We start from the raw sequence: 14,333 nt of genomic DNA, 5'->3' as shown, positions 1-14,333 counted from the left end.
CATCTAGAGGGGCACAGCTCCTCCTGGCCTTTTTTCTGCAAATCTTTGTCCTGGTAAAAGACAAAACTGTAGGACAAAGAAAAATGAGAGTCTGTGTCTGGATTCTGGATGAGCTCCTAGTGCACTGTGGCCTGAGCCTCCAGAGTGAATTCTGTCAGGAGGCTGCAGTCTTCTTTCCCTACAGTACAGGAGATTTAATTATTGCCTTTACCCCTCCAAGAGCGTGGGATTGGCTCCTACACCTCCTCCTGCCTGCTCACCTCCTCCTGTCCAGGGATGTCGAGCCCATTTCCAGATGGCTGTGCCTTTCCTGTCTCCTGCAGGACCCCCAGTGGCTTTCCCCATCCTACTCCCCATAGCCCCCATGGCTGCAGCCCGTGATGGGGGTGATGGGGGTCCCCAGCTCCAGCTGCTCGGGGTGTGTGGGGCTCTGGCAGCACAGCCCCTTCGCCTGCTGGCCCCGGGTTAATCATTAGAGTCCAGCCATAAAAGTGTGGCTGATGGAAAGCTCAGGCCACGGCGGCTGGGGAGCGGGGAGGGCCTGCCATAAACATTTATGGCCCCAATGAATCCCTTGCTCTAACCTTGACACTATTTACTGAGCAGGAGGCCTCTGGAGGTCACGGTGTTGCCCAGCCATCGCTGTGGGGCTGGCCAGGGAGCCCGGGCTGGGTGGCCCCTGGAGGGGCACACACGAGGGTCTGTGGGGGCTGGTGGACTCCAGGGGTTCGTGATGGTGCTGCTGGCCACAGAGCACCAGAAGAACCAGGAGAACCTGATGCCTTCCCACAGCATGAAGCTGCTCTGGCCTGACCAAGATGGTCCAGTCTCTGATATTTCTCAGCTTTTCCTAGCTGCATGGGGTCCTACCATATTCCCCAAATCCCCACTGTGATCCTGGGATCCTCAGGGCTCTCCTTGGGCAGCTGCCACCACCCAGCACTGTGCTGCAGAGCGATGGGAGGGATGGAGCTGAGGCCGTGCCAGGGACGTGGCCGGGAGGCAAAGCTGGCACTGAGGGAGGACACCAGGGGCAAAAGGCAGTGGGGCAGTGGCACATCCAGGGGACACGTGTCCTGTGCCATGCGTGGCTGCCCGGGGCTGGGGGGGAAGCAGCAGAGGGAACATTCCAGTGCTGACACCTGCTGGGGCAGGTGGCAGGGACAGGGGGCAAAGGGGCACCCCTTTGGGGTGGGCCTGGCGTGGAGCAGGAACAGGGAATGTGGCAGCCTGACTCCAGTCCCCTGGGGTACCAGCCCACCTGCATGAGCAAAGCCCAGCAGGTGCCCCTGGGAGCCCCCCAAACCCTCCCTGGACTCAGCTGGAGGTCCTGTGCCCCTCACCCTGTAGCAGCAGCTTCCTCTAAACTCCCCCAAACTGCCCAGTGGGTACCCCCTATCTATCCTGAACACCTCCTGGGGGCTCCCAGACACCTGCAGCACCCAAAGCCCTGTCCCTGGGGAAAGGGCTGGATGGCAATGAGCTGGGTCTGGGCAGGACCCTGAGCTCCCTGAACCCCAGAGATGCTGGAGACCAGCGGGGCAGTGTCCAGAGTCCCAGCATCCTGCAGGATCCCTGCAGCCCCTGCCCAAGGCCTGGTTCAGCCTCGATGCTTTCGAGGACAGGAGTGTGGTGATGGAGGGACAAGGGGGTGGCAGACGGTCTGAGTCACTGCAGTGACGGAGAATCATCCGTTTCCATGCTCAGAAGTTGGTAGCTATTTATTGCACTTGAACACCAAGAATAAAACTGACACTCGCCCTCCCTCCCAGCCCCACCCCGCTCCCCGTCCCGCCCGCACCGCCCTCCCCAAACAGAGCATCCGATTTGAGCAGTGATCATTCTGTTCACAGCCGCAGGTTCAGAAAAGACAAAGGAAAAGGAAACAAAATCAATCCTCCCCCACCCCCCCCCCCACCCCCCCCAAGTTCCCACTGAATCCAACACGGTCACACTGCTCAACAGTTCGAGTGCACTTACAAAAAGAGAAGAGAAAGGCTTCAGCTGCAACCGTACGGACGAACAGACACGAGGGGACAGGCAGCGACCCCTCCCCGGGGCTTGATTTTTTGTTACGTGACAAAGCTCGGTATACTCTTAATTATAATATATTTTTTGCTATCATCTTAAATAAATATTTCCATAGAGATTTCCTGTAAGTATATATATTTTTTTTTATATATATAATATATAAGAGAGAGAGATAGATCTCATTTTCTTTCCTTAAACCACTGTTAACATATTTTCCCTGCTTGTCCAAAAAATGTTACAAAAGCCCTAAAATTGTGCAACAATTAGAAAAAAGGGACAACAATCCAAAGAAGGAAGGAGCCACTCTATACAGTCCCCTCCACTGCTCCCTCTCTCCCACTCCCTGCTGATGACCTGCAGGAGGGAAGGAGATTCAGATCAATCTGGTGGCAGAGTGGCCACCAGCCCCTGCTCTGGTGTCCCCACAGCCTGCTCACATCTGGGTTTCCCTGTCTGATACGGACAGGACCTGCACCTTGGGACATGGGCAAGGGTGAGGTCTCTGCTGGCTGGAGGATCTGTGCAGCATCAAGAGCATGGAGCACACCATAGCCCGTCCTGTGGTGGGGAAGAAGGGTCAGTCTGTCTCCTGGGGTGATCAGAGGGTGTGATCTCCTGCTGGCAGACACTCTTGGTCCATGGGGCTGTGGGGCTGCCCCCTCACACACGGCACTGCCATCCCTCCACAGGCTGCAGAGCCCACCGAGAGCTCCAAGGGGGAGTAGATGACTGCTGCCTGCTCCAGCTTCTGCAGATCCATGGGAGGAGAGGCAGGTTTGGGGTCAGACAAGGATTTGGTGACTGGCAGAAAGGGCATTTCATGTGGGTTTGGAGGGGAAAGACAACTCCCCCAGCAGTGTCTGGCTGGGGTGAGGAGGAGGGTGCTTGCTCCTCCAGCAAAGAGCAGAGGCCTCTTTGTCTTCCAGAGGGGATCAGCAAGATGTGAGAAATTATGATGTTGCCAGTGGACCTTGGCAGCCAGGAAGGGAAAACAGGCAGCTCCCAAACCCACCTGTGGAGCTGGGAGCTCGACACCACTACAGCAAGTGCCTCCAGTTAGACATCCCCCATGGTCTGGGAGAGGTGGAAGAGAGGATGAGTTTGGAGGACTTCTGAGTTTGGTTTGACCCAGGCACCAGGAGACCGGAGGAGAGGAGTTCTGTGTGTGCCAGGAAATTAAATGTGCCATAGCCTGATCTCCAGGCTTGAGGAAAATGGGACAGGATGTCCATGGTGGTAAACTCCATCCCAACAAGGTGGCCCTGTCCATGTTGCTTATTGGGAACATCCCTGGACATTGTCATTCCCAGAACCATGGTGGGATTGTTGGGGCAGTGCTCATTTGCATGTGTCAAGGACAGTGCCAACAGCTGAAAAGTAGAGATGTAACAGCAGCATCCCTGGCTCTTCCAGCCAAAGAAGGATGATGGAAACTTATTTATACAGCTTTCCTGCAAGTTTAGGAGAAATCAGCAATTGCAAAGGAAGACAGAAACAGATGCTTTCCATGGATACTGAAAGAAAAGGTGGAGGTCCATCAGTGCTTGCTGAGATGCTCTGGAGATACAGGAACCTGCTCTGGAGAAGCAGGGCAAGGTGGGGCAGAGACACCAGGCAGGACAGACCCCTAAAGTGCAGGTGCTTAATGCTGCCAGTGTGGGCACGTTGGGAAGTTGGGTCTTCCTTGGTCAGGCTGCAGCTTGACTGGAAGACTAGAATGAGTTTAAACTTCAGACTCTGCTTCCCTTGCAAAGGAGTGTTGCAAGGACACCCAGCTGCCTCCTGGGGAGATGACCTTAGGGAAAACCTCAAGGAGAAACTCCCCCCAAAAAGACACCCCAAAGCCTTCCTGGGAGTCAAGATGCTTCTCCCTAGAAGTGACTGTGGGTTCTCAGTGAAAGGAGATTGTATCTACCCCAACATCTCATCTGTTATTCCCAGGAATCCCACCAGACCCCCAGTCCCAGTCCTTTCTCAGTAGCAGCTGCTGGAGCAGCGTCACCCTCACAGCCCATCCAAGGTCCACAGCTATCATCAGCTTCAAAACCAGGCTGTGATGGCATCTTCCCTTCAGCCCCCATGCAGAGCCCTGATATGATGTCCTCCATCATCATCCACCTTATACCAGTTCCCAAAAATCCTTTTGACACCCAGAGAGCTTGGACATCAGAAGGTGGATGACACTGACCATGGCTGGCTTCAGAGCCAGCTCTGGAGAGGGAGAGAGAGAACTGTGAAAGAGCTGAGTCCTTCCTTTAAAAATTAAAAAAACTTCAGCACTACATGACTACAGGAAGAAAAACAGATCTGTAAAAACACCCAAACTCTACCTTAAAAGCTAATCCTTTCCCTGCATGGATTTCCCTGCTTTGGGGAACTCTTGCAAGCCTATGGTGCACAGGTCCACCAAAGGCATGGGGAACCCCATGGGCACCCATGGATCAGCTCTGTGATTTGCCCCCGAAAAGGCATCTCCTACAAACATCACCAGCAGCACTGCTGGCACAGAGGAACACACCAAAACACTTCTCAGGGCCTGTCCGTGCCCCGGCAGTTTAGATTTCTTCCCCTCCATCCAGTGGGAAAATATTTTTGCAGTCTGCAAGGACGCAGCTGCGTTTGGCATGGTGGCCATCCCTGCCTCAACAGAGAGCAAAGCATTCAAAACCACAGAAAAGGCAAAATACACACTCAGAATTTACATGGAGGAAACATTTCCTCTTTTTTTTTCCTTTTTTTTCCTTTTTCCTTTTTTTTTAGGTTCCAAAACAAGCAGTTTTTGTTCGTTTCTTTGTTTTTCAACACACGCACCGTCTAGAAAGTTAAACACCATGCAGACAAAGAGAGTGGAGCTAGAAAGTACCCCGGGGCAGCAGTGCTGCAGGAGCCCCACATCAGTGAGTGAAGAGGCTCCAGTCAGGAAAAAGAGAATGTGAAATGGAAGAATTGCCAGAAAAACACCCACCCTCACACCTCTACCTGATGGCAAAGAGGTGAGACCAACGTTCCCCTTCCCGGCCACGTCTTCTGTCCTGAAAGCCACATGCTGGTGGCACTCCCAGAGCCACCACTGTGGTTTGCCCTGCAGGAAGACCCATGGGGTGCAGGAAGGTGCCACGGGGATGTGGGTGCCCCTGGAGATGGGTGTCCCTGGAGATGGGTGTCCCTGGAGATGGGTGCCCCTGAAGATGGGTGCCTTTGCCACCCAGCACTGTGGGACAGAATGGGACAAGCCACCACGGTGTGAGAGGAGGGGGCTGGCAGCCGTGGGACCCCTGGCAGGAGCATCGTGGCAGAACAACCCCACTTCAAATGTAAACGCAATGAAAAACAGCAACCCCCGAAAATCCCCCCTCCTGCCCCACTTAAACAGTTGAATATTTCTAGTTATTACATAAAGATCCATTTCAGCAAATACTCAAAATCAAGTTACGAAATACACGGTAGGTTGGTTTTTTTCCCTATAAAAAGGCATGCGCTCAAAGGAGAAGACAGCGAAAGGCTTGTTTGTTTTTGTTGAAGCACAATCAGATTCTGCAGTTTGTCACTAAAGCTTGCATTCCTTGTTGTCGCTGGAAGGAGTCACGTGGGCCATGGAGGTTTGTGCCCCGAGCCAGCAGCCAGCTTGGCTGCCCCCATCCCACCCTGGGAGTCAGGAGCAAGGGAACGCCAGTGCTGTGTGTGGGGGGCAGGGGTGGGTGCTGGGGTAAAGGATCCAGGCTGGGTGGTGGGTGAGGAGGAGGCCCCAGACATGGATGGGAGAGCCCCAGCTCCCGTCTGTGCTGATGGGAAACAGTTGTCATTCTCCTCCTCTCTTCTCCCAGCATCGCCAGTCTCTGCTCCAAAGGGAGAAGGGAGGAAGAAGGGAGAGCATCCTTCTTGGCACAGCAGTTGCCTGGAGCCAGGGTGCAAACCTACTTGCTCTCCTGGGAAAGAGCCAGCCTGTGCTGGGAAGAGAAAATGAACAGATAGTCTTTACTCACCCATCCAAACACGGCCCTCCTTGCACAGGTACGCATGAAAAATGGACTTGGCAAATGGATTGAATTGCAGCTCCCTGGACGAGGCTGCTGGGAAGCAGGAACTCAGGATGGGAGCAGGCAGGAGTCATGGCAGCAGACAGGGACCTTGATAGCAGCAAAGCAAAATCCACCAGCACGCAGGGAGGATGCAGCAGAGAGCGGCTGAAAACTGCCCGCCTCTTCCTCGGAGGGCTTCCAGCAGAGGTGGGGATGGAGGTGGATGATGAGGCTGAGCCCAGTTCAGGAGATGTGCTGGGTAGTGAGGAGGCCCACCGAGGGGGGCCTGTACACCGGCCAGATGCGTGGGTTTAAGTCCATGGTGTCTCTTTTTCTGGTTCATGCAGAGGAAGGGGGCCCAGCGCCGTGGCCCCGGCAGGGTGGGGGTGATGGATGCTTGTGCTGCCCTGGCGGGGCTGTCGTGTGTGTGCGGTGAGAAGCGAGGGGTTATTCCAGCGGGAACCAAGCAGCAGAGCCAACAGCCAAAGTCCCGTAGGTGAACACGTCGGAGGGGGTCTCCCCTTGGTAGTCAGTCAGTGACAAACCCGGCACGGGCAGCGCCACACTTCAGCTGCAAAACACAAACGGGAGGAGCCGGAATTCGCTTTCACCATCCCTTTGGCAGAGCATCCCTCTCCCCGTTGCTACCTCACAGCAACCAGCCATCTCCCCCCCACAGATGCTCAGGAGAGGATCCCAGACCCTGTGAGCCCCTGCCCATGCCCCGTGCCCCTTGCCTGGATGCTCACAGGGCTTACTGCGGTAGGACCGAGGGCGCGCCGGATCTGTGGAAGTGAACAATCTGCCATTTGCCATCCCGGCGGTGCCAGATGCGGGTCTCCTCGGACTGGGCAGTGCGGGGGATCCCTCCGGAGTCCACGTACTGCGTGATGCGAATGTAGGCAATGCAGGCAGACTCGTCCCCCATCAGGTGGATGTGGGGGTTCAGGATCGTCGTGTGCACGGGCTTGCTGTTCCGCGACCACACTGGAGAGGGGACAAGCACAGGTGGATTTAGGCAGGGGAAGGAGTTTGGGTGGCTCTTGCTCAGGGTGGCAGCAATTTTGGAAGGGGAGACACTTGTGTTAAGCTCTCTGGTTGATGGGGCTGAGTAAATGCTGTACAGGTGGATTCAGGATGGGTCCATCTAGAAAACAGCTAACCTCTACAGATACCTGGCCCCAGATGACCTAAAGCCCCTACTGGGATCTTCCCGATGAGCCAGAGATGCTCCCACAGCAATCCTAGCCCTATTCCCCCCAACGAACTGAAGGAGGTCAAGACAGGCACTTGGGAGGTGGGAGGGGTCCCTCAGAAAGCAAGTGAGCTGCTTACAGTTTTCAAAGTAGAATCGGTGGAAATCCAGGCCTTCCACGAGGTTGCCCAGAGCCTCGGGCTCAAAAGCAGTCATTCCAGGGTCACACATCTTCCTGGGGAGCCAGGAAAGGGAGAGAAAGGGGAGAGGTTATCTCACCACTTCTGGCATGAGAGCCTGAAGAACCCAAATGCCTCCTGCTTGGGATGGCTCCCTCAGCCTGAGGTGTGTCTGCACAAGTAATTCTTGCAAAAATCTGATGTCAATCCTGCATTCTGCCCAACACACCTCCCCTCCTGCCCACTAACTGTAGCCAAGGCCCCACCAAAGCAGGGTGCCTTCTCCATCAGTCACCCTCTGCAATTAAATCTCCTCAAACACTGTCATCTTCTTTACAAGAAAGGAATACATCAGGGAAAAAGCTCATATTATCTTCTCTGTGTCAAAATATCCCTGCTGCGATCCTCTGAGGCAGGGATGACAACCTGCACTCACTCAGACATCACTAATTACATCAGCTTGGACACAGAAGAAGTGTACTCTGAACAGCATCAGCTCAGCAAGCAGAAATCACCTACACTTCAGAGCAGTCTGTGGCAATCTGGATATAATGGATTCCATGGATACAAACACTTCTTTCACCTTAAGTCATGTTTACAATTATTCCGCTTTCTGCAAACCAAAAATTGGGCTCATCTGTGACAGTGAGACCAGAGAACTGTGGTCAGCTGAGCTCAAGAGCAGCATCAGGCTTGGAAACTGATGTTTCCTTCTTCTCTTGGATGGTCTCCACTCTTCCCCACCACATTAACCTGGTCACCCTGCTGTGGGCAGCAGTAAATCTCCTGGGCAGCACTGTAAGAGTGAGAGACCCTGGTCTGGGAGGCTGAGCCCTCTCCCAGCCCAAACCCACTCTGGGCACACTCACGTGTAGGACTCGAAGTCGCCATTGCTTATTGCTTCAATCAGCTGCTCTGTGACTTTAATGATTTCTTGCTTCCGTACTGTTGGTTTAAAGAGAAAAGGGAAATAAAAGGATAAAACAAACCAGAAGTAGGCACTGGTGTTACCATATCGGTGAGAGATCTTTATCTCACCAGAAACAGACCACAGGATGTGGGGGGACTTTGGAAAATGTACAGGGAAAAAGCAGGAGAGTAACTGGGGAGAGAGAGGTGGATAAGGGCTCTTCATCTCCAGATTTTCCAAGCCAGGGCAAAACTGAAAATGCCTGTAGTCTCCTAAAGAGCCAAAAGGTTAATCACCAAGTGGGAAGCTACCCTCAGCCCAAAAGCTGGGACAGGATGGTCTTGGCTGAAAAACCTTGCTAAGCTGGGACCCTCTAGCCCATGAAGTCACAGCAGAGGCCAGCTAGGGCAAGCTGGACCAAGGATGCTCTCACCTTCCTTTTGAAATGGGAAAAGACAGTCTCAGAAGGGAGGAGAATGGGTGAGTGACACGTGCACCCACCCCAGCAGATACAAGAAGGGACCCTGCAAAGGGCACAGAACTGTGCAGCCTCTGACAGAGATTCCAGGCTCTGCTGGTTCATCTGGGAAGGGATGGGCTGCAAGAACAGCTCTGGGGCTCCCAGGGATGCAGAAGGAACTGTCAGAGGTAACCCCAGGCTTCTTAACAAAGCTCTGCTTCAAATGCAAATTGGCATCATGCTTGACTTTTTTTTTCCCTTTGCATTGTGACTCATGAAAGGAGAGGGAGCGTGTTCCTAGGAGTTGTTCAGAAAGGCGAGGGAATCCCATCCCTTCCTGAGTACCACCTGCCTCCACATCCAGGCCCAAGGAGCCCCTCTCCAGGAGGACAAGTTGTTCCATTAGCTCTCATGTCAGGCCAAAGTCCATTTTGCTTTGTGCCGGGATCACTTCACCGAGAGACTTTACAAATTAACACGGATAAATTATTCCCTGGGTTATTCTTAGAAAGCTGCCTCTGGCAGGCAGGCAGGCAGGCAGGCAGCAGACAGGGATTTCCCCTGGAGGCTTTTCCCAAAGGGAAGCTTATTTTAAAAGAGCAGCCAGGCTGCTATCCCTGCAGATTTCTGCCATTTCCACACCTGCTTTCAGGGAACATCCCTGTTCATGGGAGCACCTCTCTCCTCACCAGCAGTGCCCCAGCTGCTCCTGGCAGCAACCCAGCAGTGAGGAGTTAAAGCAACTTCTGACAGGCCCTGAGGCAGCTGGGTGGTGGCGGGTTTTGCTGTGACAAATATCTCATGAGGGGTGGCCAGACCTCCAAAACAGCCTGCCCACCTTCCCACTTGCCCCCATTGGTACCTTTGGTGTCTTCATCCTCAATGGTGGTGTTGGTGCTCTCCGACGATTCCTGAGCAAAGAACAGAAAGGAGACACGGCGTGGTGAGAAGAGTCTTCTCCCCGTGCCAGATGGTGCTCGTGTGTTCGACAGCCCCCCGAGTCTGACCCCACAGCGCTCAACTGTGCCAACAGACAGAAACCAAGGAAAACGCCAGCAGGTCCAACCTGTCCTCAACCACAGCTCTGGGGCAGCACTGGCAGAGCCCTCCCTGACCTCCACTCCTTGTCGCCAAGGGCACAAGAGGTGGGCTGTGGAGGGTCTCGTAGGAACGGCGCTGCCCTTCCTACTGACACCTGTGGGGACAGAGACGGGGGCAGGTCCAGGGGCCATGTGGTGGGTTCCTAGGAGCGTTGCCGGAGGGGCAGGGAGAGGGGCTGTGCAGGGGTGGAAGACACCATGTTGACTGTACGATAAAGAGAGAGATGTACAAATTAACAGCGAGAAGGAGCTGGGATGAGAAAGAGGGGACTGTGCAGGAGTGAGAGAGACCACACTGACCGCAGAGTAGGGAGAGAAATGTACAATAAAACAGTGCTTCCAAGACCCACATGGACCACTGAAGGCTGAGACACAGCTCTTTCAATAAACAGCTGAGCACTACACAGATTTGGGGGGAGAGGGGTACTGACCCCCCGTCTCTCTCCGGGAGCCTCATCAAGGCAACTCTGCTAGCGGAGCTAGAGCAATGGCTCTGCTAGCTCTTCCCAGCAGAGCCTTGCTTGTGTATTACCCAGAAGACCCCGATGTAGGTTGGCAAGGTGTCCCATGACCATACAGTCCCCGCAGAGGCATGGAAGGTGTTTCTCCAAGGCTCCTTGGACCGATGCAGCCTGCAGACCTGAGTCAGGAGAACTGGGAGAAACGGCATGAGAACCCATCAGCAAGAACCAGGGCTGGCTTCCCACCAGCTGGTGGCCAGCAAGTGCCTGCACCAACCCTGTTAATGGGGTTTGTGGGTGATACGGCTTTGAGGATGTTCCCTCCAACCCCGCTGTCCCTTCTTCCCTACCCCGAGGTAACTTCCAAAAACGGGGGAAGCTGGAACATGTGGAGAGGCCCAGCAATATCGGCATTTAGGAAGACGAAGGACACTCACCATTAACTGAACGCTGGAACTGGACTTTCTTTTCTGGAAAAACAAGGAGAAGAGATGGAACAGGAAGAGACACAGAGTGAGAAAGGCCGAGAGCAGCACATGAAAGGCAGGAGCTCCTGAGCCACCCTTCTTGGTCCTCATGGGCAAACGAAAGGCGCGGAGGGACTCGTTGCTCCTGCGGGGACGTGCCGCTGGCTGCAGCGTTGGTGGTGACTTGCAGCTCCCTCCCCGCATTCCTGCCAGCACTTTTCTCTCCTGACCTGCCACAATCTCTGGGGTTGCTCATCCCAAGGACCTGGCTAGTCCAAAAGGGAATCTCCTAGGAGTCAAAGACCACTCTGGTGGCCTGTCACCAGGCCGGCAAGCTCACAGGAACAGAAGCAGGGTACTGAAAAGCTAAGGCAGCTTCACCACAGCCCTGTGCCCAATGTGAATGCTCCACTGACTTCTCTGGATCTGCTCTGGGTGCACCTGCTGATGGCACTGACTGCTGGGGAGACACTCCTTTAGCTTTGAAACTAGACCAGTCCTAAGCTGGCTGGTTTAAGGCCAGAAAGGCATTAAGGCCTCAAGGCAGGCTCACAGTGTGGGAAGCAGTCCTGAGCACAGCTCCAGTGCTTTAAATCAGGACTCCAAAGAGAAGACCTGCACATTTATCTCCATCCTGGATCACTACCACTAGGCTTTAAGGTTTTTTAGTTGGATGACCCCATATCCACTCTTTTGCTTGAAATCCCAAACTACTTCTGGACTCCCTTACTGTGCTCTGCTGCCCGTCTCCATCTTTAATTTAGGCAGGAGACAGGGGGACATGCCTGCTGACCTCGTACCCCTTCTGCACCTCTGGCTCCCAGGGAATGAATCCCAGTGTGCGTCAGGGAATACCAACATGCACAAATCAGAATCTGCAGTGCAAATAACAAAGTGCTGTACCAGCATATTTAACAAGGCACTAGCTTGCCTTGCAAGAGGGAAAAGCCCTGCAGAGGGAAAAGCAGCACACACTGTGCAAATCTCTTGGAAAAGTCCACAGAGCAACCCATTAGGGTGCATGGGTGGGCTACAGCATAAAAACTGATGATATCCATTCTCTCTTATTGCCCCTTTCACATCCTGAGTCTCACCAGCATCCTCAGTGAGTTTCCCCCTCTACTACTGCTGCTCTCCCATTCCTTGCTAGGCCACAGAATCATGGAATCACAGAATGGTTTGGATTGGAAGGGACCTTAAAGATCTCTCCAGTTCCCAGTAGACCAGGTTGCTCACAGCCCCATCTAACCTGGCCTTGAACACTTCCAGCAATGGGGCACCCACAGCTTCTCTGAGCAATCTGTTCAGTAGCTCAACACTCTCACAATAAATAATTTCCTCCTTATATCCAATCTAAACCTGCCCTTTATCTGTGTGAAGCCATTCCCCCTGTTCTGTCACTCCATGCCCTTGTCCAAAGTCCCTCTCCAGCACTCTTGCAACCCCTTTAGGCACTGGGCCATCTCTCACCCTTCCTTCACCAAAAAAAAAGACATCCTAAAGGGCAGAGTGAGCTGTGGCATTTTGTCAGGAACCTCACGGAGAAAGGGAGCCACTGGAGCTGGGCTGTTGCAGGAAGGACTGACAGCTTCTGCTACCCAAGGACGAGACAGGGCAGCAAACTGCAGAAATTTCAGACGCAACAGAATGCAACACAAAGCAGTGACTGCTATGTCGAGTCTGGACATACAGTAACAGGATGAACACGGGGCAGTGAGCTCACCAGTCCAGGACGGGACAGGATGGGACACGGGGCAGTGACTCCATCAGTTTACAATGGGACAAGATGTGACACTACACGGGGCAGTGAAAGTATCATAGCTGCTGGCACCAGAGGACCTCCCCCAGATCCCAGAGCAGGGCTCGAGGGGGATTGCTGGTCCCAGGAATGATTTTATAGGTGAGGAACTTCCTCAGGAGGGTGAGTTTTGAGCCCTCTGAGCCTGGGCTGGCACCGTGCTGGTGTTGGAGGGCTGTGCAGACAAGCCAGAGGGCAGCTCCAGCTGCCTGCTGCCCCCAGCACAGCTTTGGGCAGGAAAGGCAGGGGTGACACCACTCCCCTGACAGTGACCCACACCACGTGGCCCTACTCTGAGCAGGCAGGACCACTCCCTTCCCACCGTGCCAACCACTCAAGGCAGGCTTCCAGGCTCCTACCTTGCTTTTCGAGCCAGTTAAAGGAGTCAACACTGCTCAGCAGTGTCCTGACATCTGCTGGTTGCCCAGTGGGCCATTAGAGCTTCACCCACAACACCCAGCCTCCCCGTGCCCCCCTGCGTGAGTTATGCTGCAGGTTCCCCCAGGCTGACATGGAAATGAGAGGTGGGGATGGTTATGCTGAAGGTGGACAATGCAAGGAAGCTGTTGGCAGTGTTGTCTCTACCTTGTCTTCTCCTCCTGCACCTTCCTGGCCATCTAGCCAAGCTGTCTCCCCTTTACTTGTTGAAAAGGGGGCAATAAAAAAGCAAGTTCATTCTCAGAGATTGTCCACACTCTTCAGATGAGTGCTGGTGGGTTGGTGGTACTTGGAATGAAGCCTCATGATCTGTTCCCTTCTCATCAGTGAGGGCTGAGGGCTGGGGATGCAAACCAGCCTCTCTGATCCTGCTCTGAAACCAGACTCTCCTCACTGAGTTTCAGTGAAAAGCTAGTAGGCTGTTCACCCAAACAAGCTATTTGGCTACAATAGGAAGTGCCTCTTTTCCCAGGATAATGTCTGCCCTCAAAGCTCCTTTGAAGTCCAACAGGGAGCATCATTAGCAATCTGGGCTGGCAAATGGCTGTCTACCACAACACAGAAATTCAAAACTCTCCCTTTTTGCCAGAAAATTAGATTCAGGACTGTACCTGATGAAGCCTCTTCATCCAGCAATCTCTCCTTTAATAGGTTAAAAATGCATCTTCTGTTTGGTCTCACCTGTGCTCCAGCAAGGAGCTTGTGGCAAGTCATCTCTACCTGTGGTGTCACATCTTAGGTGACTCAGAAGCAACTGGGACCTCAGAGCAGCAGAGGACAGGCCAGCAGTGGCTGGCACATGGGGTGTTGTGACTACCATGGGATCTGCCAGCCCCAGCACTATTAATTCTGTCCTGGGAGCCTCATGATATCCCGACAGCCCAAAGTAATGTCCTCTCAGAGCCATGCAGGCCAGCAGCCTCATGCTGCAGAATAACACTGCATGGCCAGAATGGCCTCTCATGGAGCTGAGCCCAGGTTTGGAGGGTTGTGCAGTCTCAGTCCCTGCAGGCTTCTCCTGTCCCAGCTGCTGGGTCTGGGAAGAGTGAGAGAAACACATGCCATCCCTAGACTGTCAGCTTCAGCAACCATTTGTACTGAGGAAGGAAGAAGCTGGCTGAGGCTCTGCTCTTCCAAAATCCTGCACCTGTCACAGCCCAGCAGTTTGAGTCCCTGAAAAAGGGTGGGAGAAGGTTCTGTAGGTTCTCCCAGCAAAGGGCCCCTATGGAGGAGGAAGAGTGGCCACAGTGCAGTCCAGCTCCCAAAGCTCTGCCT

The 14,333-nt window shown here is 53.8% G+C and overlaps 1 protein-coding gene across 2 annotated transcripts in view; it reads right to left on the bottom strand.

Annotated features, from left to right (window-relative positions):
* Positions 1–2,149: 2,149 nt before the first annotated feature.
* Positions 2,150–14,333, bottom strand: part of CAMK2A (calcium/calmodulin dependent protein kinase II alpha) — a 33,449-nt gene continuing 21,265 nt past the window's right edge. The window contains exons 14-19 of one of the 2 annotated variants that reach the window (XM_064388017.1): positions 10,793–10,825; positions 9,657–9,705; positions 8,294–8,369; positions 7,386–7,480; positions 6,800–7,037; positions 2,150–6,621 (exon numbers count right to left, since the gene is read on the bottom strand). In XM_064388017.1, the coding sequence (XP_064244087.1) occupies positions 6,805–7,037; positions 7,386–7,480; positions 8,294–8,369; positions 9,657–9,705; positions 10,793–10,825 (486 nt within the window). In that variant the 3' untranslated portion in view covers positions 2,150–6,621; positions 6,800–6,804. The remainder of the gene's footprint in view (positions 6,622–6,799; positions 7,038–7,385; positions 7,481–8,293; positions 8,370–9,656; positions 9,706–10,792; positions 10,826–14,333) is intronic. The other variant, XM_064388018.1, reaches the window with a different exon arrangement.

This window comes from Passer domesticus, chromosome 13 (genome assembly GCF_036417665.1).
Source record: "Passer domesticus isolate bPasDom1 chromosome 13, bPasDom1.hap1, whole genome shotgun sequence".
Classification (NCBI taxonomy): Eukaryota; Metazoa; Chordata; class Aves; order Passeriformes; family Passeridae; genus Passer; species Passer domesticus.
The sequence above is the reverse complement of the archived record's forward strand: the minus strand, read 5'-3'. Positions and strand labels throughout refer to the sequence as shown.